This window comes from Salvelinus namaycush, chromosome 26 (genome assembly GCF_016432855.1).
Source record: "Salvelinus namaycush isolate Seneca chromosome 26, SaNama_1.0, whole genome shotgun sequence".
Taxonomy (NCBI): domain Eukaryota; kingdom Metazoa; phylum Chordata; class Actinopteri; order Salmoniformes; family Salmonidae; genus Salvelinus; species Salvelinus namaycush.
Window position 1 is genome coordinate 34,642,490 of NC_052332.1, and position 25,246 is coordinate 34,667,735.

Genomic DNA, 25,246 nt, shown 5'->3' on the forward strand with positions numbered 1-25,246 from the left:
ATATGGATATGAATGATTTGTTTCTGCTTGACAGGGAATCCATCTGGTCAGTTTTATTATTTTGAGTATAGCAGCCAGCTTCACAGCACAACAAATCTAATAGGCCTCTATAAATCACATATTGTTGACATTTGATACTGTTAATTAGAACACTGAAAAAACAATTGCTGTCACTGTTATGTTTTCCATATTTATTCTCTATCAGCCACAGGAGGTTGGTGGAACCTTAATCTGTGAAAACAGGCTTGTGTTAATGACTGGAGCGGAATCAGTAGAATGGTATCAAATACATCAAACACATGGTTTCCAGGTGTTTAATGCCCTTCATTTGCTCCGTTCCAGTCACTATTATGAGCCATTCTTCCCTCAGCAGCCTCCTGTGCATCAACCCATGGTGAATAAGTGTTTTTCACAGCATATAACTTCTTCTCAGGTAGCCTACACACAGAGCTGCTACTACATTATACCATTGCTTTCCACCTCACACCATGGACACTGTGTCCTCTACTTTTCTTCCCTTCAGTACTGACACCACAGCCCTATGGGAAGTATTGTCGAGACTGGTACTGGGTTACTGCAGACTTAGACAGTCTTGAGATACAGTTGGGGGGGAAAAAACTCTCCCAGTCACAACCAGTCAGATGATTAAATCCTTGCCAAGATATTTATGTAGCCTAGACCAATGGTAATGTTAAGAACCACTGATATTCACAGGTCCATTTGGCACATGGATGTGAAGAGAGCCTGAGGAGACCCACTCCAATCACAGCTCAGACAGTTCCTGCAGTGTCTCTTCTGCAAACAACTCGCCATTGTAAGCAGCTTTGCTCCTTGTTCCATCCTTATTGACTTTGCGCTTGTCCTTTTAGGAGTAGCAGGAGACTGCTGTGTACTTCCTCGAGACAGAATGTCCTCCATTATCTGATTTCTTCAGTAGCTACTCTCATGACCTGTCAGGATGTACAAGTTGCTTAAGGCTGATGGATTGTCCGTGGGAGTACTCTGCAAGATAATGTCCCTGAGGAATGAAAGCATATGTTAATGTGCAACACATTTTTTATTTTGCTTCAATGATTTGACAGAAATGTTTTGTTATCAAATTGCTATCAAACTCCTATAATTAAGAGACATGCCTTGAGGTTCCCAAGACTCTGAATATTCGACTTTCATCCGTGATCTCTTGTGTAACCTATGAAAAAATATCAGATGTCACAACATAATTTTATTGTCAATAGGAGTCTGACAATACCAAAAAGCTGGCCTGGCATGAAAAACTTGTTCTGCCTTACCTCATCACTATGTAGGCTTCTACCTTTAAGCCCATGCTTCCAGAAGGCCAGAACACTGTCCTGCAAACATACTGCAAAGAACAATTTAGTCACCTCCAATCCAGTTGAGGCTGCTGAGGGGAGGACGGCTCATAGTAATGGCTGGAAAGGAGTCAATGGAATGGTCTCAATCACATGTTTGATACCATTCCATTGACTCCATTCCAGCCATTATGAGCCGCCCCCCCCCCCCCTTAGCAGCCTCCTCTGCTCCAATCCAGACACCAAGCTAAATGATTAGAATGCAGAACGCATCTATTCCCTTACCAAGAGTCTCAATGGAAAAGTCAAAGGTCAACTTTGAGGTCATCCCTTTGCTTGGGCTGCCATCCAGGTTCACAATGTTCACAGTATCTGCAAAGGTACAATGGAAAAACAGTCACAATTCAATCATTGCTTTTTTTCTTTCATTCAAGGGTCTTTATCGCTCTGAATAGAACACTAGCACATCCAATGTTCCTGACCAAATGATACTGAAAGAAGACTATTGAAAAAAAAAAAAAAAAAAAAAAAGAACGAACTCACTCTCCAGACCGATCAGGACTGTGTCTCTGTCCAGCTGGGTTACCTGCATCACCTTCATAGATCGACTATCTGTGAAAACGTCACAAACAATAGCATCACAGCTTGTACACTGCTGGTGTTTGTCTAGATTAAAACTACATTAAAATATCCAATTAGTGATGGAGGGTGATGAGCATAATAATAATGACATCGATTCCATCTACAGTACCTGACTGGGCTCTTGGTGTGTCATTCAGGTGGATGATGTCAAAGTGGACCCGCTCACAGGTCTCGACAGGGGTCTGTAGCCTACTCACACCTACACACACCTGTGGCAGCTCATCAGTCTCCAGGATAAGCAGCTCAAAGATGGGGAGGGTTTCTGGGAGACTCACAGCTATGTACTGAGAGGGGAAGGAGAGAGTGGGACGGACATCGTCGGAATGCTTTGCGATGCTTTTCTATATACAGTAACAGTCAAAATGTTGGACACCCCTACTCATGCAAGGGTTTTTCTTTATTTTTACATTATAGAATAATAGTGAAGACATCAAAACTTTAAAAAAACACATATGGAATCCTGTAGTAACCAAAAAAAAGTGTTAAACAAATCCAAAAATATTTTTCAAAGTAGCCACCCTTTGCCTTGATGAAAGGTTTACACACTGTCATGACGTGGCCCTTTTTGGGTGTAGATCGTGGCTCCCTCCCTCCCTCCCTCCCTCACTCACACACACTCTCTCGCTCTCTCTCTCTCTCCTAAACCAGGTTTAGTACCTCAGGTCATAAATAATCGGGTAGAAACTGCCATGCAGTAGAGGGAGAGAGAACGGAGAGAACAAAGGACTCCACTTGGCCAAATTCCTAAATCCCCAAAATGGGAGAATTAAACAATATTTCTACTTTTGAGAATGGTCCGTGGACACTTAAGGGACAGTTATGACGAGTGTGTTTCATTTGGTGATCTCATGAAGGACAGGACACACACATAACGGTATCTCCTAAAGTGTACATTTCCCAGCTGTCAGGTTTAGATCTAAATATTGTGAAATGTATGTGATTAAATGTAACGGATGTGAAATGGCTAGCTAGTTAGCGGTGGTGCGCGCTAATAGCCTTTCAATCGGTGACGTCACTTGCTCTGAGACCTTGAAGTAGTGTTTCCCCTTGCTCTGCAAGGGCCGCGGCTTTTGTGGAGCGATGGGTAACGACGCTTCGTGGGTGACTGTTGTTGATGTGTGCAGAGGATCCCTGGTTCGCGCCCGGTTCTGGGCGAGGGGACGGACTAAAGTTAAACTGTTACATAAACATGAAACTATTTGTGAAATTATGTAATGTGATAACCTTTAAAATGAGAGAATTGTCTTCCATGTAAAGTTGAACTAGTCAATGGCCACGCCCCCGTTAGGCCAGCCATTACATCAGGCGTCATGGAACCGCCCTTTTCTACTGAAATGTATAAAACCACCTGTGGCGAAATTTACATTTCATGCCAAAGAGACACACGGTAAGCTGGACGTCTTGAATGGTTAAGACCAAAACATGCCGGGTGACGCTGGTGTGTGAAGTGGTTTAAACTACAACTCCACCAAAAGGACAAGACTATATCACGTGGAGCATTGGCTACACGGCTGGAAATGGTTAAACTATGAGACTATCGATCCCCACAGACTAAGAGCAAATCTTAGACGTATATTTACTAGTCTGCAGCTAGAAATTACGTAAACCTAGAACAAGATTACCAACTACCGCCGAAGCATCTATCTATGAAAACATTTCCGAATGGTACTCTGAAGTATCCATCCTAACCACCTACAACCACAAAAGACTTTGACTTCAATGAAAGTCAACCAGAGACTCTACAGGATGATCGAGGATTCCAACAGAGAAGACAACAACAACATATGGGCGTAAATATATATACAGTTGAAGTCGGAAGTTTACATACACCTTAGCCAAATACATTTAAACTCAGTTTCACAATTCCTGACATTAATCCAAGTAAAAATGTAATCTTCGGTCAGTTAGGATCACCACTTTATTTTAAGAAAGTGAAATTTCAGAATAATAGTAGAGAGAATGTAAAAGTAAAAGTGATTTCAGCTTTTATTTCTTTCATCACATTCCCAGTGGGTCAGAAGTTTACATACTCAATTAGTATTTGGTAGCATTGCCTTTAAATTGTTTAACTTCAGCTTTTATTTCTTTCATCACATTCCCAGTGGGTCAGAAGTTTACATACTCAATTAGTATTTGGTAGCATTGCCTTTAAATTGTTTAACTTGGGTCAAACGTCTCAGGTAGCCTTCCACAAGCTTCCCACAATAAGTTGGGTGAATTTTGGCACATTCCTCCTGACAGAGCTGGTGTAACTGAGTCAGGTTTGTAGGCCTCCTTGCTCACACACACTTTCAGTTCTGCCAACAAATTTTATATGGGTTTGAGGTCAGGGCTTTGTGATGGCCACTCCAATACCTTGACTTTGTTGTCCTTAAGCCATTTTGCCACAACTTTGGAAGTATGCTTGGGGTCATTGTCCATTTGGAAGACCCATTTGGGACCAAGCTTTAACTTCCTGACTGATGTCTTGAGATGTTGCTTCAATTTATCCACCTTAATTTTCCTCCCTCATTATGCCATCTATTTTGTGAAGTGCACCAGTCCCTCCTGCAGCAACACACCCCCACAACATGATGCTTGCCACCCCCGTGCTTCACGGTTGGGATGGTGTTCTTCGGCTTGCAAGCCTCCCCCTTTTCCTCCAAACATAATGAGGGTCATTATGGCCAATGAGTTCTATTTTTGTTTCATCAGACCAGAGGACATTAATCCAAAAAGTAAGATCTTTGTCCCCATGTGCAGTTGCAAACCGTAGTCTGGCTTTTTTTATGGCGGTTTTTGAGCAGTGGCTTCTTCCTTGCTCAGCGGGCTTTCAGGTTATGTCGATATTGGACTCGTTTTACTGTGGATATAGATACTTGTGTACTCGTTTCCTCCAGCATCTTCACAAGGTCCTTTTCTGTTGTTCTGGGATTGATTTGCACTTTTTGCACCAAAGTAAAAATAAAGGGAACACTAAAATAACACATCCTAGATCTGAATGAATGACATATTCTTATTAAATACTTTTTTCTTTACATAGTTGAATGTGCTGACAACAAAATCACACAAAAATTATCAATGGAAATCAAATTTATCAACCCATGGAGGTCTGGATTTGGAGTCACACTCAAAATTAAAAGTGGAAAACCACACTACAGGCTGATCCAACTTTGATGTAATGTCCTTAAAACAAGTCAAAATGAGGCTCAGTAGTGTGTGTGGCCTCCACGTGCCTGTATGACCTCCCTACAATGCCTGGGCATGCTCCTGATGAGGTGGCGGATGGTCTCCTGAGGGATCTCCTCCCAGATCTGGACTAAAGCATCCGCCAACTCCTGGACAGTCTGTGGTGCAACGTGGCGTTGGTGGATGGAGCGAGACATGATGTCCCAGATGTGCTCAATTGGATTCAGGTCTGGGGAACGGGCGGGCCAGTCCATAGCATCAATGCCTTCCTCTTGCAGGAACTGCTGACACACTCCAGCCACATGAGGTCTAGCATTGTCTTGCATTAGGAGGAACCCAGGGCCAACCGCACCAGCATATGGTCTCACAAGGGGTCTGAGGATCTCATCTCGGTACCTAATGGCAGTCAGGCTACCTCTGGCGAGCACATGGAGGGCTGTGCGGCCCCCCAAAGAAATGCCACCCCACACCATGACTGACCCACCACCAAACCGGTCATGCTGGAGGATGTTGCAGGCAGCAGAACGTTCTCCACGGCATCTCCAGACTCTGTCACGTCTGTCACATGTGCTCAGTGTGAACCTGCTTTCATCTGTGAAGAGCACAGGGCGCCAGTGGCGAATTTGCCAATCTTGGTGTTCTCTGGCAAATGCCAAACGTCCTGCACGGTGTTGGGCTGTAAGCACAACCCCCACCTGTGGACGTCGGGCCCTCATACCACCCTCATGGAGTCTGTTTCTGACCGTTTGAGCAGACACATGCACATTTGTGGCCTGCTGGAGGTCATTTTGCAGGGCTCTGGCAGTGCTCCTCCTGCTCCTCCTTGCACAAAGGCGGAGGTAGCGGTCCTGCTGCTGGGTTGTTGCCCTCCTACGGCCTCCTCCACGTCTCCTGATGTACTGGCCTGTCTCCTGGTAGCGCCTCCATGCTCTGGACACTACGCTGACAGACACAGCAAACCTTCTTGCCACAGCTCGCATTGATGTGCCATCCTGGATGAGCTGCACTACCTGAGCCACTTGTGTGGGTTGTAGACACCGTCTCATGCTACCACTAGAGTGAAAGCACCGCCAGCATTCAAAAGTGACCAAAACATCAGCCAGGAAGCATAGGAACTGAGAAGTGGTTTGTGGTCACCACCTGCAGAACCACTCCTTTATTGGGGGTGTCTTGCTAAATGCCTATAATTTCCACCTGTTGTCTATTCCATTTGCACAACAGCATGTGAAATGTATTGTCAATCAGTGTTGCTTCCTAAGTGGACAGTTTGATTTCACAGAAGTGTGATTGACTTGGAGTTACATTGTGCTGTTTAAGTGTTCCCTTTATTTTTTTGAGCAGTGTACATTCATCTCTAGGAGACAGAACGCGTCTGCATCCTGAGCGGTATGATGGCTGCATGGTCCCATGGTGTTTATACTTGCGTACCATTGTTTGTACAGATGAACGTGGTACCTTCAGGCATTTGGAAATTGCTCCCAAGGATGAACCAGACTTGTGGAGGTCTACAATTTTCTTTCTGAGGTCTTGGCTGTTTATTTTTGTTTTTCCCATGATGTCAAGCAAGAAGGCACTGAGTTTGAAGGTAGGCCTTGAAATACATCCACAGGTACACCTCCAATTGACTCAAATGATGTCAATTAGCCTATCAGAAGCTTTTAAAGCCATGACATAATTTTCTGGAATTTTACAAGCTGTTTAAAGGCACAGTCAACTTTGTGTATGTAAACTTCTGACCCACAGGAATTGTGATACCGAATTATAAGTGGAATAATCTGACTAAAAACAATTGTTGGAAAAAGTACTTGTCATGCACAAAAGTAGATGTCCTAACCGACTTGCCAAAACTACAGTTTGTTAACAAGAAATTTGTGGAGTGGTTTAAAAACTAGTTTTAATGACTCCAACCTAAGTATGTAAACTTCCGACTTCAACTGTACATTGCAATTATTCTCGAATGAGCGGCAGTTCATGTACAAAGGATTAGCATTTCAATGAATATAATTATAGACTGTGTGTAGTGAATCCATTTGTCTTTCCTGCTCTCTCAGTCCCACCCCTTTCTTTTTGTCTACCAAGCTGTCATATCGGCTTAGCCCGCTAAGGATTTTTTCTTTGTTTCATGTAGCAACCCAATGTATGAATTAATTGTGTGTTTTCCTGTATTTCTGTGATTTGATTAGTTAGTTAGTAAATAAATAATTAAGCCAATTTGTATATCGCTGATTCATAATTTAAGCTAGGGTTCGTGCAGATAACCAAGAATTTTACGACGTTTGGAGTGAGACTAACAGAAGGTAAAGATTAACAATCATTAAAAGAAGACTGTACTCGATAAGATATGAAAATATCTGAAGAGTCGATTCGGGAAATAGAGACTGCAAACCTTTTCCCGTGGTGCCCCGACTTCCTGGTTAATTAAAGTTTACATGATTAGTTTCATCACATAATAATAATAATAATTACACAGAGAATTGATTTGATAAAATAAGTCTTTACATTTAATGATAGTAAAGACACGACAACACTCTTGGCGTTCTCTCAACCAGCTTCACCTGGATTGCTTTTCCAACAGTCTTGAAGGAGTTCCCATATATGCGGAGCACTTCTTGGCTGCTTTTCCTTCACTCTGCGGTCCAACTCATCCCAAACCATCTCAATTGGTTTGAGGTTGGGTGATTGTGGAGGCCATGTCATCTGATGCAGCACTCCATCACTCTCCTTCTTGGTCAAATAGCCCTTACAAAACCTGGAGGTGTGTTGGGTTATATGTTCCTGTTGAAAAACAAATGAAACTCCCACTAAGCGCAAACCAGATGGGATGGCGTATTGCTGCAGAATGCTGTGGTAGCCATGATGGTTTAGTGTGCTATGAATTCTAAAATAAAAATCACAGACAGTGTCACCAGCAAAGCACCCCCTCCTCCTCCATGCTTCACGGTGGGAACCACACATGCGGAGATCCTCCGTTGACCTACTCTGCATCTCAAAGACACGGCGGTTGAAACCAAAAATCTCACATTTGGACTCATCAAACCAAAGGACAGATTTCCACCGGTTTAATGTACATTGCTCGTGGTTCTTAGCCCAAGCAAGTCTCTTCTTTTTATTGGTTTCCTGTAGTAGTGGTTTCTTTGCAGCAATTTCGACCATGAAGACCTGATTCACATATTCTACTCTGAACAGTTGCTGTTGAGATGCGTTTCTGTTACTTGAACTCTGTGAAGCATTTATTTGGGCTGCAATTTCTGAGGCTGGTAACTGAATGAACTTCTCCTCTGCAGCAGATGTAACTCCGGGTCTTCCTTTCCTGTGGCGGTCCTCATGAGAGCCAGTTTCATCATAGTGCTTGATGGTTTTTGCGACTGCACTTGAAGAAACTTTCAAAGTTCTTCATTTTTTGGATTGACTGACCTTCATGTCTTAAAGTAATGATGGACTGTTTTTTCTCTTTGCTTATTTGAGCTGTTCTGGCCATAATATGGACTTGGTCTTTTACCAAATAGGGCTATCTTCTGTTTACAACCCCTACATGGTCACAACACAACTGATTGGCTCTAATGCATTAAGAAGGAAAGAAATTCCACAAATTAACAAGGCACACCTGTTAATTGAAATGCATTCCAGGTGACTACCTCATGAAGCTGGTTGAGAGAATGCCAAGAGTGTGCAAAGCTGTCATCAAGGCAAATGGTGGCTACTTTGAAGAATCTCAAATATAAAAAATATTTTGATTTGTTTAACACTTTTTTGGTTACTACATGATTCCATATGTGTTATAGAAATATAAAAACAGTAAAATAAAGAAAAACCCTGGAATGTGTAGGTGTGTCAACTTTTGACTGGTACTGTATATATAAAAAAAGCTATGCTAACATTGTATATATGTGCACTGGGATCACACACCTTGAGTTGCATGAACTTCTGAAGAGGCTCATACCATAGAAGTAGGACAAGGCCAGTTGGTACAACAGCACACAAAAATGTGCTGTCAGTGTACGGGTTATGCACTGAGAAGCATCGATAAGGCAGAAGGGAGACAGAAAGAGAGGGAGAGAGAGATGTCGTCTTAGTCAGATACTGTGCAGTACACCTCCATTTTAGACTAAAATAACATGTTTCTTACCAACACTGCAGCGTCGACAGCCTTTGGTGTCTGATATCTTCCCAGACACAGAAAACTTTCTAAAACAGAGAACACATTAACATGACATTTTTTTGGTACAATTTCCAGGATGATTTCCCTTCCTCTCATGTTAGTATCAGTGAAAAGCAACAGTGCTCTGGTATTTTACAATGATGTATATAAACCCTGGATTGCTGATGTTATGTATTGGCCATTGAGAGGATCTGAAGCCACCTGTTGGTTATATTGGCACTTCCAGTAGGAGCAGTCCTCCATAGGAATGAATGAAATTCTACTGTATTCCAATTAAATGTTTCAAGGTCCAAATTCCATGTATTTAGTATGTTCTTGTTGTAGTGGAGGCAATAAATAAAAAAAACTACACTAAGGAAAATGTTTGTATATATTTTTCTATTTTTATCTTTAGCTCACATAATATAATTTAAAAGTATGCATTAAAGTGTCTGTAATGGAATAAATGTGGCAAACACAAATGTAGACATTGATAAATGGATTTCTATAGCTTCCAAAATATTTTTGTGAACATTGGGAGAATACCAAGATGGAGTCACAGTGGCTTCAAAACAGCGCCCCCTATTAGTTATCTAGTGTATATATAAACCATTGGTATTTTCACTACAGCCTCCTTCTGACCAGTGGTGGAGTGTCCCTACCTTGAGTTGATCCTCTCAGTGAGGCGGTGGGCGTTGATGTACAGGTGGCCCTGCCTCTTCTGCAGGTGTCTACGGTCAAACAGCGTAGTCAGCCTCTGGGAGCACAGCTGGGATGATTTCCCTACGGAGCACAAAGACAGTCAACACACACATCTAGATAGAACATACGTTTTAGGGTGTTGTGGAGACACGGAGGGCCCTACCTGAGATAGACATTAGCACGTTGTTCATGACATACAGCCAGCTGCACCTCTGGGGTAATAACTGAAAAAATATATACATAATAATACATTACCAAAAAAATGACAGGTAGAGCAACACTGCTTTTTGTGTTAAACCAATTGATGGTAGCTACCTTCTCCATGGTGTCCTCATGGAGCTCGTTGAGGTTCAAGGTGTAGATGCCCTCCTCCGTCCCCAGGATGAGGTGTTGATCTGAGGGAGAAAAGTCAGACATTATCCCTGAGATCTGACTGGTTTGACAGAAGCTCCATTTACCTATTGTTTGTCTTTATAACCTGTGCGTACCTTTAGTCTTTGGCAGGACCCATGTGACAGCACAGTGAATCTTCAATGGACAGCCATTAAACACCTTGGAAAAACAAGCCCCCATCTGGAAAAGATTGTGTGGGTCAAAGTGCATCATTTCAGTCCCGCTATGACCTCGGCAGAGTTATCAGACAAGAAAAAGGAAGTATAGAAATAAGGTGGAATCATACTACACAGGCTCCAATGCACGCCGAATGTGGTAGGGGAGTCTATTACAGTCTATTACGGAATACAAAGGAAGACCCAACCGTGATCTGCCCAACAATGACACTCTACCAGACCAACTCAATGCATTTTATGCACGCTTTGACAACGACAACATCGTGCTGGGTGTGAGGGCCGTCACCGACCCAGAAGACTGGGTGAACTCGCTCTCCAATGCCGACGTGAGAAAGGTCTTTAAATCAGGTCAACACCCGCAAGGCCGCGGGTCCCGAGGTTATTCCAGGGCACATTCTCAGAGCATGCGCAGAACAGCTGGCAGGCATATTCACGGTAATTTTCAACCTCTCCTTGTCCCAGTTTGTAATCTCCACATGTTTTAAGATGACCACCATCATTCCTGTCCTCAAGAACTCTAAGACTTCCTGCCACAATGACTACCACCCTGTAGCACTCACTTCTGTGGTCATGAAGTGCTTTGAGAGGCTGGTTATGGCACACATTAACTCCACCATCCCAGACACCGTAGATCCACTCCAATTTGCATACTGCCCCAACAGAGCCATAGACGATGCAATCTCAATTGCTCTCCACACTGCCCTCACCCACCTAAACAAGAGGAAAACCTATGTGAGAATGCTGTTCATTGATTACAGCTCAGAGTTAAACCCCATTGTCCCCTCCAAGCTCGTCACCAAACTTAGGGTCTGAACAACCTCCCTCTGCAACTGGATCATCGACTTCCTGATGGGCCGACCACAGGTGGTGGCGGTAGACAACATCACCTCCGCTCCGCTGACCATCAACACAGGGGCCCCACAGGGGTGTGTGCTTAGTCCCCTCCTTTACTGCCTGTTCACCCACGACTGCGTGGGTGACCTAAACTGGGACATGTTTAACACCCCGGCCATTCTACAATCTAAGCTTGATGCCCTCAATCTCACACAAATTATCAATGAACCTACCAGGTACAACCCCAAATCCGTAAACACGGGCACCCTCATAGATATTATCCTAACTAACTCACCCTCCAAATACACCTCTGCTGTTTGCAATCAAGAGCTCAGCGATCACTGCCTCGTTGCCTGCATCCGTAATGGGTCTGCGATCAAACGACCACCCCTCATCACTGTCAAACGCTCCCTAAAACACTTCTGCGAGCAGGCCTTTCTAATCGACCTGGCCGGGGTATCCTGGAATGACATTGACCTCATCCCGTCAGTAGAGGATGCCTGGTTATACTTTAAAAGTGCCTTCCTAACCATCTTAAATAGGCATGCTCCATTCAAAAAATGTAGAACTAGGAATAGATATAGTCCTTGGTTCACTCCAGACCTGTCTACCCTTGACCAGCACAAAAACATCCTGTGGCGTTCTGCATTAGCATCGAATAGCCCCTGTGATATGCAACTTTTCAGGGAAGTTAGGAACAAATATACACAGGCAGTTAGGAAAGCTAAGGCTAGCTTTTTCAAACAGAAATGTGCATCCTGTAGTACAAACTCAAAAAAGTTCAGGGACACTGTAAAGTCCATGGAGAATAAGAGCACCTCCTCCCAGCTGCCCACTGCTCTGAGGCTAGGAAACACTTAATACCGATAAATCCACTATAATTGAGAATTTCAATAAGTATTTCTCTACGGCTGGCCATGCTTTCCACCTGGCTACCCCTAACCCAGTCGGTCAACTGCCCGGCACCCTCCACAGCAACCCGCCCAAGCCACCACCATTTCTCCTTCACCCAAATCCAGATAGCTGATGTTCTGAAAGAGCTGCAAAATCTGGACCCCTACAAATCAGCCGGGCTAGACAATCTAGACCCTCTCTTTCTAAAAGTATCTGCCCGAAATTGTTGCAACCCCTATTACTAGCCTGTTCAACCTCTCTTTCGTATCGTCTGAGATTCGCAAAGATTGGAAAGCTGCTGCGGTCATCCCCCTCTTCAAAGGGGGGGACACTCTTGACCCAAACTGCTACAGACCTATATCTATCCTACCCTGTCTTTCTAAGGTCTTCGAGAGCCAAGTTAACAAACAGATTACCGACCATTTCGAATCCCACCATACCTTCTCCGCTATGCAATCTGCTTTCAGAGCTGGTCATGGGTGCACCTCAGCCACGCTCAAGGTCCTAAACGATATCATAACCGCCATCGATAAGAGACAATACTGTGCAGCCGTATTCATTGACCTGGCTAAGGCTATCGACTCTGTCAATCACAATATTCTTATTGGCAGACTCAACAGCCTTGGTTTCTCAAATGATTGCCTCGCCTGGTTTACCAACTACTTCTCTGATAGAGTTCAGTGTGTCAAATCGGAGGGTCTGTTGTCAGTACCTCTGGCAGTCTATGGGGGTGCCACAGGGTTCAATTCTTGGGCCGACTCTTTTCTCTGTATACATCAATGATGTTGCTCTTGCTGCTGGTGATTCTCTGATCCACCTCTACGCGGACGACACCATTTTGTATACTTCTGGCCCTTCTTTGGGCACTGTGTTAACTAACCTCCAGACGAGCTTCAATGCCATACAACTCTCCTTCCGTGGCCTCCAACTGCTCTTAAATGCATGCTATTCAATCAATCACTGCCCGCCCGCCCAGCATCACTACTCTGGACGGTTCTGACTTAGAATACGTGGACAACTACAAATACCTAGGTGTCTGGTTAGACTGTAAACTCTCCTCCCAGACTCACATTAAGCATCTCCAATCCAAAATTAAATCTATAATCGGCTTCCTATATTGCAACAAAGCATCCTTCACTCATGCTGCCAAACATACCCTCGTAAAACTGACCATCCTACCGATCCTCGACTTCGGGCGATGTCATCGATAAAATAGCCTCCAACACCCTACTCAACAAATTGTTTGCAGTCTATCACAGTGCCATCCATTTTGTCACCAAAGCCCCATACACTACCCACCACTGTGACCTGTACGCTCTCGTTGGTTGGCCCTCGCTTCATACTCGTCGCCAAACCCACTGGCTACAGGTCATCTACAAGTCTCTGCTAGGTAAAGCCCCGCCTTATTTCAGCTCACTGGTCACCATAGCAGCATCCACTCGTAGCACGCGTTCGAGCAGGTTTATCTTTCTGGTCACCCCCAAAGCCAATTCCTCCTTTGGCCGCCTTCCAGTTCTCTGCTGCCAATGACTGGAACGAACTGCAAAAATCACTGAGGCTGGAGACTCATATCTCCCTCACTAGCTTTAAGCACCAGCTGTCAGAGCAGCTCACAGATCACTGCACATAGCCCATCTGTAAACAGCCCATCTACCTCATCCCCATACTGTATTTATTTATTCATTTATCTTGCTCCTTTGCACCCCAGTATCTCTACTTGCACATTCATGTTCTGCACATCTTCCATTCCAGTGTTTAATTGCTATATTGTAATTACTTCGCCACCATGGCCTATTTATTGCCTTATCTCTCTTATCCTACCTCATTTGCACACACTGTATATAGATGTTTTGTTTTATTTTTTCTACTGTATTATTGACTGTATGTTTTGTTTATTCCATGTAACTGTGTTGTTGTATGTGTCGAATTGCCTTGCTTTATCTTGGCCAGGTCGCAGTTGCAAAGGAGAACTTGTTCTCAACTTGCTTACCTGGTTAAATAAAGGTGAAATAAAAGGAGATTTAACAGTTTTTAGTTCTTTTCTTAATGGGTACGTGCTTATTAGTAACTGGAATAAGCAATTTTATAAATGTGTCAGGTGCAACGTCTGGTTGCTCCTCATTACACACCACAGACCAGCAAATATTCTTTACATCATCAACATATGAATCACTACAAAAAACTTATTGTATGACCTCTTATACACAATATTAGGTTCAGGATCCCTGCACATTGTAAATATGGTTTTGGCACTGACCCTGTATATAGTATGCTTACTTACTTATTGTGTTCTTATGTCTCGTGTTTTTTCCTAGTATTAAATTGTTATTGATTATTGCATTTTGGGGTTTTGAGTTTGCAAGAAAGGCGTTTCACTGTACTTTTGCACATGACATTAAAACTAAACATGTATTTTCTTTTTTGGTGGCTGTATATCCAGACATCTTGACTTACATGGACTTTGGGCGTGGGTGGAAGTCCATGGCAATCACCTCTCTGAAGAAAAAACAAATTCCACGATAGATAATCTGTCATCATGTGTGCACAAAATATTAAATGAAAAGTGCTGTCAGTGACTTGTTGATAGTGTCTCACCGAGTCCTCAGTTTTCCTCCTCAGTGTGCTCCATTCTGGAGACAGTTGGGGCCCCAGGGCCATGTAGGGTGTCTCTCCCGGCCAACGTCCCTCTGGCTCACTGCCCTCTGCAGGAACACACAGACCCATCAGTGCGGCATAGTGTCTCAGGATTATGGGTTAATTGGTCATGCAGATAGTATACATGAAAAGCAGTTGATTTCACTACTTGTTACGCAATGATGTCATAGATTGTTTTAGCGTTCCTGGATGTGTCGTGTGCGGTGCTGTACCTTCAAACGAGAAGTTGGAGGAAAGGGAGAGGTCAGAGAAGATGGTGGAGTTGAAGAAAGAGGGTTCAGCCAGGGCGGAGTCTGTGACTGGAGGTGTGACAGTGGGAGGAGTTGAGTCAGCAGATGGGGAGATGGTATGCCTTAAGGCAGGGCTGAGGACCGCACTCCGCTTCACGGTACCACTTTTATCCATATCCTCGTCTTCAGGAGAGTGCTGCAACAGATGAACACAGACACTGGTGTGGTTCCAAAGAAACATTGTTGAGTGCCTGAGAGGCTGATGATAGTCTGTGGTTCTCTCTCACCTCAGCAGAGGGCGCTCTCTTTATGGTTAACCTCCTGCAAGGAATATCAAACAGACACAAATATACTATGTTATGGGAATTAAACATGTCTAATGGTGTGAATGTGCAGTATTGTTTTACTTGGTATGTTTGTTTGTAATGGAAATTATATTTTGTTCTTTTTTTCCTTCGGTGTGTTATTGCCTTCCAGACACAATGCAGTAGGTAGGTAAGTGCTATAAAGAGATGTATATGGAATGTCTTATAGCCTCACCTTTCAAGTAACGCTTCCTCAACACACTCCAGTAGACTTCTGCACCTCAAATGTAGAGTAGATTCAGTTATTGTTGCTTTCATTAGTGATTTATTACGGCTGACGTCACATAGGAAGTGTGAGAAATAAGGGCTTACGGTGAGTTCTTCTCATCTCCTGTAATGCTCCATTCGTCATACGATCCCTGTTGGGGAAAATATGATCACGTACTGACAATTTGACAAATAAATGAATTGTTTTTCTATGTTCAACATGCTGTTTGTAGAACATAGAGGTTAGACACAGATACTCCTCACCAGGTCAGGAGAGAGCTCAGTCTGATTCCTCATGGGAGGCCCACCTTTCAGCAGATCAACTGGAAAACACACACATATACAATTATGATCCAGAATAACACCTTTAAAATAAACTCAGCAACAAAGAAACGTCCCTTTTTCAGGACCCTGTCTTTCAAAGATAATTTGTAAAAATCCAAATAACTTCACAGATCTTCATTGTAAAGGGTTTAAACACTGTTTCCCATGCTTGTTCAATGAACCATTAACAATTAATGAACATGCACCTGTGGAACGGTCGTTAAGACACTAACAGCTTACAGACAGTAGGCAATTAAGGTCACAGTTATGAAAATTTAGGACACTAAAGAGGCCTTTCTACTGACTCTGAAAAACACCAAAAGAAAGATGCCCAGGGTTCCTGCTCATCTGCGTGTACGTGCATTAGGCATGCTGCAAGGAAGCATGAGGACTGCAGATGTGACCAGGGCAATAAACTGCAATGTCCGTACTGTGAGATGCCTAAGACAACGCTACAGGGAGACAGGACGGACAGCTGATCGTCCTCGCAGTGGCAGACCATGTGTAACAACACCTGCACAGGATCGGTACACCCGAACATCACACCTGCGGGACAGGTACAGGATGGCAACAACAACTGCCCGAGTTACACCAGGAATGCACAATGCCTCCATCAGTGCTCAGACTCTCAGCCTATTGCGGACAGAGGCTGGACTGAGGGCTTGTAGGCCTGTTGTAAGGCAACAACGTTGCCTATGGGCACAAACCCACCGTTGCTGGACCAGACAGGCTTGGCAAAAAGTGCTCTTCACTGACGAGTCGCGGTTTTGTCTCACCAGCGGTGATGGTCGGACTCGCATTTTTCATCAAAGGAATGAGCGTTACACCAAGGCCTGTATTCTGGAGCGGGATCGATTTGGAGGTGGAGGGTCCGTCATGGTCTGGGGCGGTGTGTCACAGCATCATCGGACTGAGCTTGTTGCCATTGCAGGCAATCTCAATGCTGTGCGTTACAGGGAAGACATCCTACTCCCTCATGTGGTACCCTTCCTGCAGGCTCATCCTGACATGACCCTCCAGCATGACAATGCCACCAGCCAAACTGCTCGTTCTGTGCGTGATTTCCTGCAAGACATGAATATCAGTGTTCTGCCATGGCCAGCGAAGTGCCCGGAACTCAATCCCATCGAGCACGTCTGGGACCTATTGGATCAGAGGGTGAGGGCTAGGGCCATTCGCCCCAGAAATGTCTGGGAACTTGCAGGTGCCTTGGTGGAAGAGTGGGGTAACATCTCACAGCAAGAACTGGCAAATCTGGTGCAGTCCATGAGGAGGAGATGCACTGCAGCACTTAATACAGCTGGTGGCCACACCAGATACTGACTGTTACTTTTGATTTTGACCCCCCCTTTGTTCAGGGACACATTATTCCATTTCTGTTAGTCACATGTCTGTGGAACTTGTTCAGTTTATGTCTCAGTTGTGTAAATATTTGTATGAACATAACAAGATTCAGCATATTAAGTTTGCTGAAAATAAACACAGTTGACAGTGAGAGGACGTTTCTATTTTTGCTGAGTTTATGAAATAAACTCTGTAGTAGATAATCATCATTACCATCATCATCATCATTATCATCATATATGTTTGTTATGACAATGATATGAGATACCGGTAAACAAAACACACTTGTTCTCACACTACTCTCTTTCATTTTCTTTCACTTTCTGTGAATAGATGCTTAGTCTTGGTGCCAGTGACTATCCCCTCTTGTCCTACTGACCTTGGCTGTTTGCCCCTGCATGCTGTAATGTAATGCTACATTGGCCATAACAATGGCTCATCAGTAACAGAGTCCTTGAGGAGCTGTGCTTAGAGGGCAAGGATCTGAGAGGCTATACAGATGCCGTATCTTAATTTGAGTAGGTGAGTTTGCTACTTCAGTAAAACAATCCTGCAGCAACAGGATGCTAGTTATTATGTGGAATATAATTAAATATACATTTTTGTAGAGGTTGATACATTTCTCGTGAGGGAAAATCAATTCTGAAATTTCTAAGCGCAAATTACAAACTTCAGAAGCCTTTTTGAACCTCAAATAAACTCCCTGTTTTACATTTCCTGCATTGCAGGACTGTTCTCCTGGAACAGGGGGATCAAATTAAGATCCTACATCTGTAGTTACTCACACTGCTCCTCAGACTGAGTCCTTTGGACCGGCAGGTGTTTCGCTAAGGAATGGATCTTATCAGGGAATGCACTGCATGTCTGCAAACCCATACAACAACATACACAGCACATAGAGATCATTAGTGACAGATTCATCTGAGTAGTATAGTAATCCACATCATATATTGTTGTGCCCAAGCATACATTTCAGGAAAGGAAAGGTGAGGATAGGATAGGGGGACAAGCTCACGTCAAGATCACTCTCATCCATAGTGTGTGTGTTTTGCAGAACAGGGTTGCTGGCCATGTCCAGCAGTTCAATGGCCAGGGTCCTGGTCAGCAGCTGACTCACAAAGGGGTGCTGAGGAGAAAACGTAGATAATGTGGGGAGTGTCTGTCACCCGAAGAACTACAGAACAGTTTTTCCACTAGGGACATGAATTCACCAGTTTTTTATTAACGTTGATGCTATCTTGTTGCGCTCCTCTAAAAGGATGGAACTCTGAGGTAGTACCTGTAACAGTTTCTCCGAACTGGGCCTCTTGCGAGGGTTCTTGGTGAGGGATATTTTCACAAAGCTGTGAAAGTCTGCAGACCTAAACAGATAGTTATTGGTTATTACCACATCGGCTCCTAGACACTCACAGTAACATACAGTATGTACTTTCGGTTCTGTAGCTCATATGACTTTTTAACTACAAAGTAACTTATACCATTTGGTCTTGTCCTTTAGTTTGGGTGGCTGGAAGCTGCTCTTTGACATCATCATCAAGGCTCTGGAAGAAAACAACAAAATCTTATGTACTTAACCTGTTGATGAAACATGATGCAGTGATAATTATCAAAATCTGATCTGTTAATATGACTGGATAGATGAAACTAGATTTAATCTGAATACTGATAACAATGAGAGTTGACATCCCAGCAACGGCACCCTCACCTCATGGGGTGCAGGTCAAACATGGGAGGCTGAAGCTCTGCCAGCTCGATAGCAGTGATGCCCACTGCCCAGATGTCACATAGCTGGTTGTAGCCACCTTTCTTCTCCACTGCTGCAACCTCAGGTGCCATCCTAGAAGAGCAAAGCTGCCCGTGGATAACTATGGTAAACCATGATCAATGGCCTTGTTTTGGTACCATGGATGAACTTAGATCACTCACCAGTAAGGCGTGCCTATGAATGACTTCCTCTTGGCAACAGAGGCGTTGATCTCAGCTGCAACGCCAAAATCCGCTGGGCAAAAAATATGCCGTGAGAGAGTTGGAGAAAAAGTATTTTAGTAAATCTGTTTTTAAGTGTGTCTATGGGAGAGGCAGAGAGGATGTGTGAGAGTGAGTGACAGTGTGAGGGTGGTTGACAGTCACTGACCCAGTTTGACATCTCCTCGCTCTGTCAGAAGAACGTTTGCCCCCTGTGAAAAACCCACAGTGACACAATGAGTGCACCGTCTCATGCTCTCTCATAAGGACCGTCCACAGCTCCGAATAGACACACACACATCTACACTTAAATATTCGAAGTATGAAGGAGTAGTTCCAACGCGCCACACCAAAATGATTCAATTCAGATGAGGGTTAGAGTAAATTGTTTACATGTTTTATATCCAACAGGATTCTATACATTACCTTTATGTCTCTATGCATTTTCCCAGTCTCATGTAAGTGATGGAGTCCCTGCAAACACAGAAAACCCAATAACACTGCACTGAAAAAAATGAATGTTCTTAAAATGGGAATAAATGGAGAACTCTTGCCTGATAAAGAGCCTTTGATTTAGGGGGGGAGGGGGGGGGGGGGGTTCTTGACATGGCATCTATGAGTCTTTAGAATTCTAAAAGGTTCTTGAAATGTATGGAAGCCTGCAGATGTGTTCCTTTCATAGCACACAGCTAATTTGGCCGTCTTAACTAAAGGTGATTTTTTCAGTGTAACATTTCTAGTGTTGATTTAAAAGTGTATTTAACACTGTAAAGAATTAAAGTACCACTCACTGGTGTAAAATACATTCAGTGTTGGTGTTAATAACTAGAGTTGAACTAAAACCACGCCCATAAATATTATATTTCCCAGAATGCTCTATTGCAGGTTGGTTTTTAGAATTGTTTGTTTCAATATCTATGTTTTTGCATGCACATTGATTGATTAATTGAATCTCATGCTACTCAAATATATAACATACATTTTTCTAAACTATTCCAATCTGTTACTTGGACTTACTGCATCAGTTAGTGTTCCAGTTAAGATGTTTAAGGTAGTCTCATACCTTAAATCGTCTCAACCCTGGTAGTCATTCTGAATGCAGGTTGCATGTGAATAAAAATTCTAAAATGTTGGATATCCCCACTCTGGCTGGATTCCAATAGGAATTACACGTCACTTTGCAAGCCAGCTTAATGTAATTTAAGAGGCTTGATGTGGCCTGTAAACTATGAGTTTCAGGCCACTGTATTAGGGTAAAACTAGGCCCTTAAAAAGAAGTCCTTATGAAATATGTATTGTTTTGTCACTTTGTGAAGGCCACAGGACTATGGATGAATGAATGCAACAACCATGTCTCTCTCAGTAGCAAACACAGTCATGGGTGGTACTGGTAACTCTAAAATTCATTCAAAAGGTACTCTGAGAAATATGCAAATAAAGCTTAAAATACTACAGCAGGGCTATTCAATTCCAGTCCTGGAGGGCCCAAACATTTCTGGTTTGGATTTTTGAATGGTTCTTCGGAGACCCTAAAATAGTTACCCTATGGCCCTCAAACTCAACTCTGGACCTCAAAGCCAGTTCCACTGCTTTTTTCCCCCACTGTTCCCCTCTAATCAGGGACTGATTTAGTCCTGGGACACCAGGTGGGTGCAATTAATTATCAGGTAGAACAGAAAACCAGCAGGCTCCAGACCTCGTAGGGTAAGAGTTGAATACCCATGCCCTATGGCATTGCTCTCAAGAACCTTATTTGGTTCCAACTTGCACCTATATTTTTTAGACTGTGGCACTGTACCTCAGAGCAACAGTCAAGCATGATGTTTATGAATTTAGAATGTAAATAATGTTACATCCAAATGGAAAGTTTCACAATAGAAAATGGTTGAACGCCTCAGCCAATGAATAAAGCTGCATATAATTTCATGCTTACCTGTAGTGTTTCCCTGCACACATATGCAATCTGCCTCTCATTCAGGGGGCCAGTAACTATTGAAACATAAAAATGTTGTATGTCAGGGCCATCATTTAAAAAAATGAATGATGTACACAGTAGTAACTGATATCATTTATTTTAAGGGATAGATCAGCTTTAATATTGCGGATTCCATCAATGTAATTGTCTGCATCATTTCCAATCCCCCATATATTTGGGGTAAATATATATTTTTTACATTATTTCCTGGTTGAATCTTTACTTGAACACTGGATGATGCCATTCATATACACCAGAGCCATGTATTTATATATGATTTGAAGAAAATGAATACATGGCTCTGATACACTATCTTTTTTTTGGGGGGGGTGACTTGTTCTCCAACTACCATGATAAATGTCCTGCAGGGAACCTCCTCCGCAGTACTCCATGCAGATCCACAGCTTGTTATTTCTACCAAAGGAAGAGGCATACCGTTAAAGGACAGTGGTGTAAAGTACTTAAGTAAAAATACTTTAAAGTAATACTTAAGTCGTTTTTTGGGGGTATTTTTTTTACAACTTTTACTTCACTACATTCCTAAAGATAATAATGTACATTTTACTCCATTCATTTTCCATGACACCCAAAAGTACTTGTTACATTTTGAATGATTAGCAGGACAGGAAAATGGTCCAATTCACACACTTATCAAGAGAACAACCCTGGTCATCCCTACTGCCTCTGATTTGGCAGACTCACTAAACACAAATGCTTTGTTTGTAAATGATGTCTGAGTGTTTGAGTCTGCCTCTGGCTATCCATAAATAAACCACCTAGTTTGATTAGTATAAGGAATTTGAAATTATTTATACTTTTACTTTTGATACTTAAGTATATTTAAAACCAAATACTTTTAGACTTTTACTCAAGTAGTATTTTACTGGGTGACTTTCACTTTTAATTGAGTCATTTTCTATTAAGGTACAGTACCTTTACTCAAGTATGACAATTGGGTACTTTTCCCACCACTATTAAAAGAATACCTCATTGTATTTCATATCAAGTTTCAACGTAATGTTTGATTGCAGACCAAACCTGAGGTAGCTGCCGAAATAGGCCACAATGTTCTTGTGAGTGCATTCTTTAATCATGGTAATCTCCTGCTGGATAGATAAGATGTCATCACCTGAAGAGAGAGATGAGAAAAGACTCATTCAAATTTTGGAATATCACTACTTCACCACAATGTGATTAAAGGTCCAATGCAGACATTTTTATCTCAATATCATATCATTTCTGGGTAACAATTAAGTACCTTACTGTGATTTTTGACCATTTTAATTGAAAAACAATAACCAAAAATAGCGTCTTCGCAAAGATAATTTTTCAAGCAAAGGACTGTCTGGGAGTGGTCTGAGTGGGGAAGGGAAAACTGAAAACTAGCTGTTATTGGCAGATAGGTTTGGAGCCCTCTTTCTAATTGGTCTATTAATTAACGTATCGCCTGGTGATGTCACCAGGCAGGCCAAAACTCAATCCCATCAAAACAAGCAGAAATTTCAGGCAGTCCTTTCAAACAAAAGGGCATAATCATAATTTTCACAATTTCGCACTATTATTCTAAACTCATAGTGTGTAAATATATATTAAACACAGGAGAATCACTGGGCCTTTAAGATAAAACACAATCACATTTTGGGATAAATATCCTACCAGGATCTAGTTTTACAACTTTGATTGCAGAGATCACAGATGTCTTGATGTTTCGTGCCTATAGAGAAGACAAAGTACAAAAAAAAAATGATTTTTTTCCTGATCATATGACATTGTGATTTCACTTCTTGCTGTGAACGTTATAGGTAGTGACATGACCTTTGAAGTCATGAGTGTCACAGGATCTTAGTTCTACAATGGGAAAAGGAATAGTAGCCTACCACGCATCACTAGTTAAAAGATTTCCAGATATATTATCCTATTTGTGGGTCTTGTGCTCACACTTTCTTTTTCTGAGAAAACTTGGGTGATAAAGGAAAGAACACCCTCACTGTATGGCTACAGCACAGGAGGTTGGTGGCACCTTAATTGGGGAGGACGAGCTTGTGGTAATGGCTGGAGCGGAATATGTGGAATGGTATCAAACACATGGTTTCTATGTGTTTGATGCCATTTCATTAGCTCTGTTCCAGCCATTATTATGAGCTGTCCTTCCCTCTGCAGCCTCCACTGATCATGATGCCATTCCATTAGCTTCGTTCAGATATTATCATACGCCGTCCTCTCCTATGCAGCTTCCACTGGTCTACAGATCATACAGACAACAATGCTTATGTTACCAAGCAAAGCAGCAAACGGCCACCCGGGAACAATGAGGCTTGTGTCAGTCACCGATAGAAGAACTGCTACTTTTGAAAAAAAGACATCTGTTACGGAACGGTACTCACTTCCTGTTTTGTTTCTGTAGTAAAAGATTTCCGGAGATGTAAGGCATGTATCATATTGCAGCAGAACTTTTACCTCATCGGCTATTATTGCAAATGTCTGATCAAGATCACTTACCAAACAGGACCTAGGCAACCAATCCTTCCCTAATTTCATAATGATCGACTCATTTTATTTTTTCAATGAGAAAAAGTACATTCATTACAGAACTCTCTCCAATACTTTACAAGGGTGTCTTGGGTGTCATGTGCTATGACAGTGAAGCTGCAGTGAAAATACTATATTTGCTGGCCATTCCATATATTATGCTATAGGTCAGGGTACTGGCTTCGTGTGTACAGCGAGTTTCTCACGGATGACACTTCTTCCTGTCTCAACTCATTGTTAGTTTCCTGTTACCAACTGCTCCCTTCTAGTCACCATCTCAGCTAACCATACTGTAAGATTCAACAGTGGAGTACATTTCATAATTTGGTGTGCTGGACCTTTTTCAACAAATGACCACGTAGACCTAGAGAAAAGGCTTTTTCAGCATTTCAATGAGCCTTGTTTTGACATAAGCCATTCTGATGTTAAACTCTGTGCACATGACAACCAAACAATCAATACAGTTATGGAGAGAGACCATGCACCCTGCCTCCATGCACACATTGATGACACCACTGGATGGTGAAATATCACTTTTCTGGCAACATTATATCAGGAATTTTTTAAATCACAAAACAATTTATATCACTCTTGATTAATAAAACCATCACATTCTGTTTTTAAACGTTGACTGCAACCCGTCGACAGAACAGACTAGGGATATTAATAACCATTTAATCAAACAGGTGCGTCTGCTCAGGTATACCAATACAGCCATATCAAAACAATCTTATAATTCGGGGGGTGGATACAAATCCTGTAGCCTACAAAGGAGACATAGTTTTCACTAAAGGACTGCAAAATATCAGAGCATGGTTTATTTCAAATAGGCTTACCTTAAATACGTCTCCGTATGTACCACTACCGATTCGGTGAATCATCTCGTAGTCCTCCAATGGGTTTGAGTAGGAAACACCAATTGCATCCATCGCAGCACTGTATGTCTCGACTAGTGCCTTCTAGCCACTAATTATATGATTCCTATCCAGATGTCTGCACTTCCTCTGCAACAAACCATCAGAAGCAAAAGCTGAAATAAAAATGGCAGCTATACAGCCTTGTGATGCTCAGAGAACGACAGCCTACCAGTGCCATGACATTTTTGTAAATAATAAGGCATTGTTGTTGCCCGTGAATGAAAAACAGAATCTACATTCTGGGTTTTTCAGTGACACAAACCCTTGTCAAAAAAAATTGTAATTGGTCCCCATTTCGGTTATTGTTTAAATTATATAATATATTTTCTTTCTATTTCAGTAAAAAAATATTTGTGATAATAATCCTCTCGCTCGCAAGCACACACACACACACACAAAAGGGTAGGTAGTAAACCCTGGGAATATACTTGGGAGAGCCCCTGGGGTTCTTGAGGTGATTGGTTGATTGACTGGATGA

General features: G+C 42.5%; 1 protein-coding gene across 1 annotated transcript; it reads right to left on the bottom strand.

Annotated features, from left to right (window-relative positions):
- Positions 1 to 56: 56 nt before the first annotated feature.
- Positions 57 to 24,780, bottom strand: LOC120021585 (mitogen-activated protein kinase kinase kinase kinase 2-like). Its single transcript, XM_038965385.1, has 32 exons — positions 24,688 to 24,780; positions 22,979 to 23,036; positions 22,361 to 22,451; positions 21,672 to 21,736; positions 21,281 to 21,336; positions 19,774 to 19,821; positions 19,517 to 19,559; positions 19,309 to 19,381; positions 19,088 to 19,219; positions 18,861 to 18,923; positions 18,662 to 18,743; positions 18,398 to 18,508; positions 18,168 to 18,246; positions 15,979 to 16,037; positions 15,820 to 15,866; positions 15,683 to 15,721; positions 15,430 to 15,463; positions 15,125 to 15,338; positions 14,853 to 14,959; positions 14,712 to 14,753; positions 10,449 to 10,533; positions 10,276 to 10,355; positions 10,124 to 10,184; positions 9,921 to 10,041; positions 9,247 to 9,305; positions 9,027 to 9,130; positions 2,062 to 2,236; positions 1,854 to 1,922; positions 1,596 to 1,682; positions 1,290 to 1,360; positions 1,134 to 1,189; positions 57 to 1,018 (listed from the first exon to the last, which is right to left on the bottom strand). The coding sequence occupies exons 1-32, from the start codon at positions 24,778 to 24,780 to the stop codon at positions 931 to 933; spliced, it is 2,592 nt and encodes an 863-aa protein (XP_038821313.1). The 3' UTR covers positions 57 to 930.
- Between the last annotated feature and the right edge of the window lie 466 nt (positions 24,781 to 25,246).

Bases quoted from the DNA above. Each gene is read 5' to 3' on its own strand.
- LOC120021585 (XM_038965385.1), bottom strand. From the start codon at position 24,780: ATGGATGCAATTGGTGTTTCCTACTCAAACCCATTGGAGGACTACGAG. The intron at 21,737-22,360 runs GTTTGGTCTGCA...TTCCTTTGGTAG, and splicing joins TATTTCGGCAGCTACCTCAG to AAATAACAAGCTGTGGATCT. The intron at 1,923-2,061 runs GTACTGTAGATG...ACGTTTTCACAG, and splicing joins CACACCAAGAGCCCAGTCAG to ATAGTCGATCTATGAAGGTG.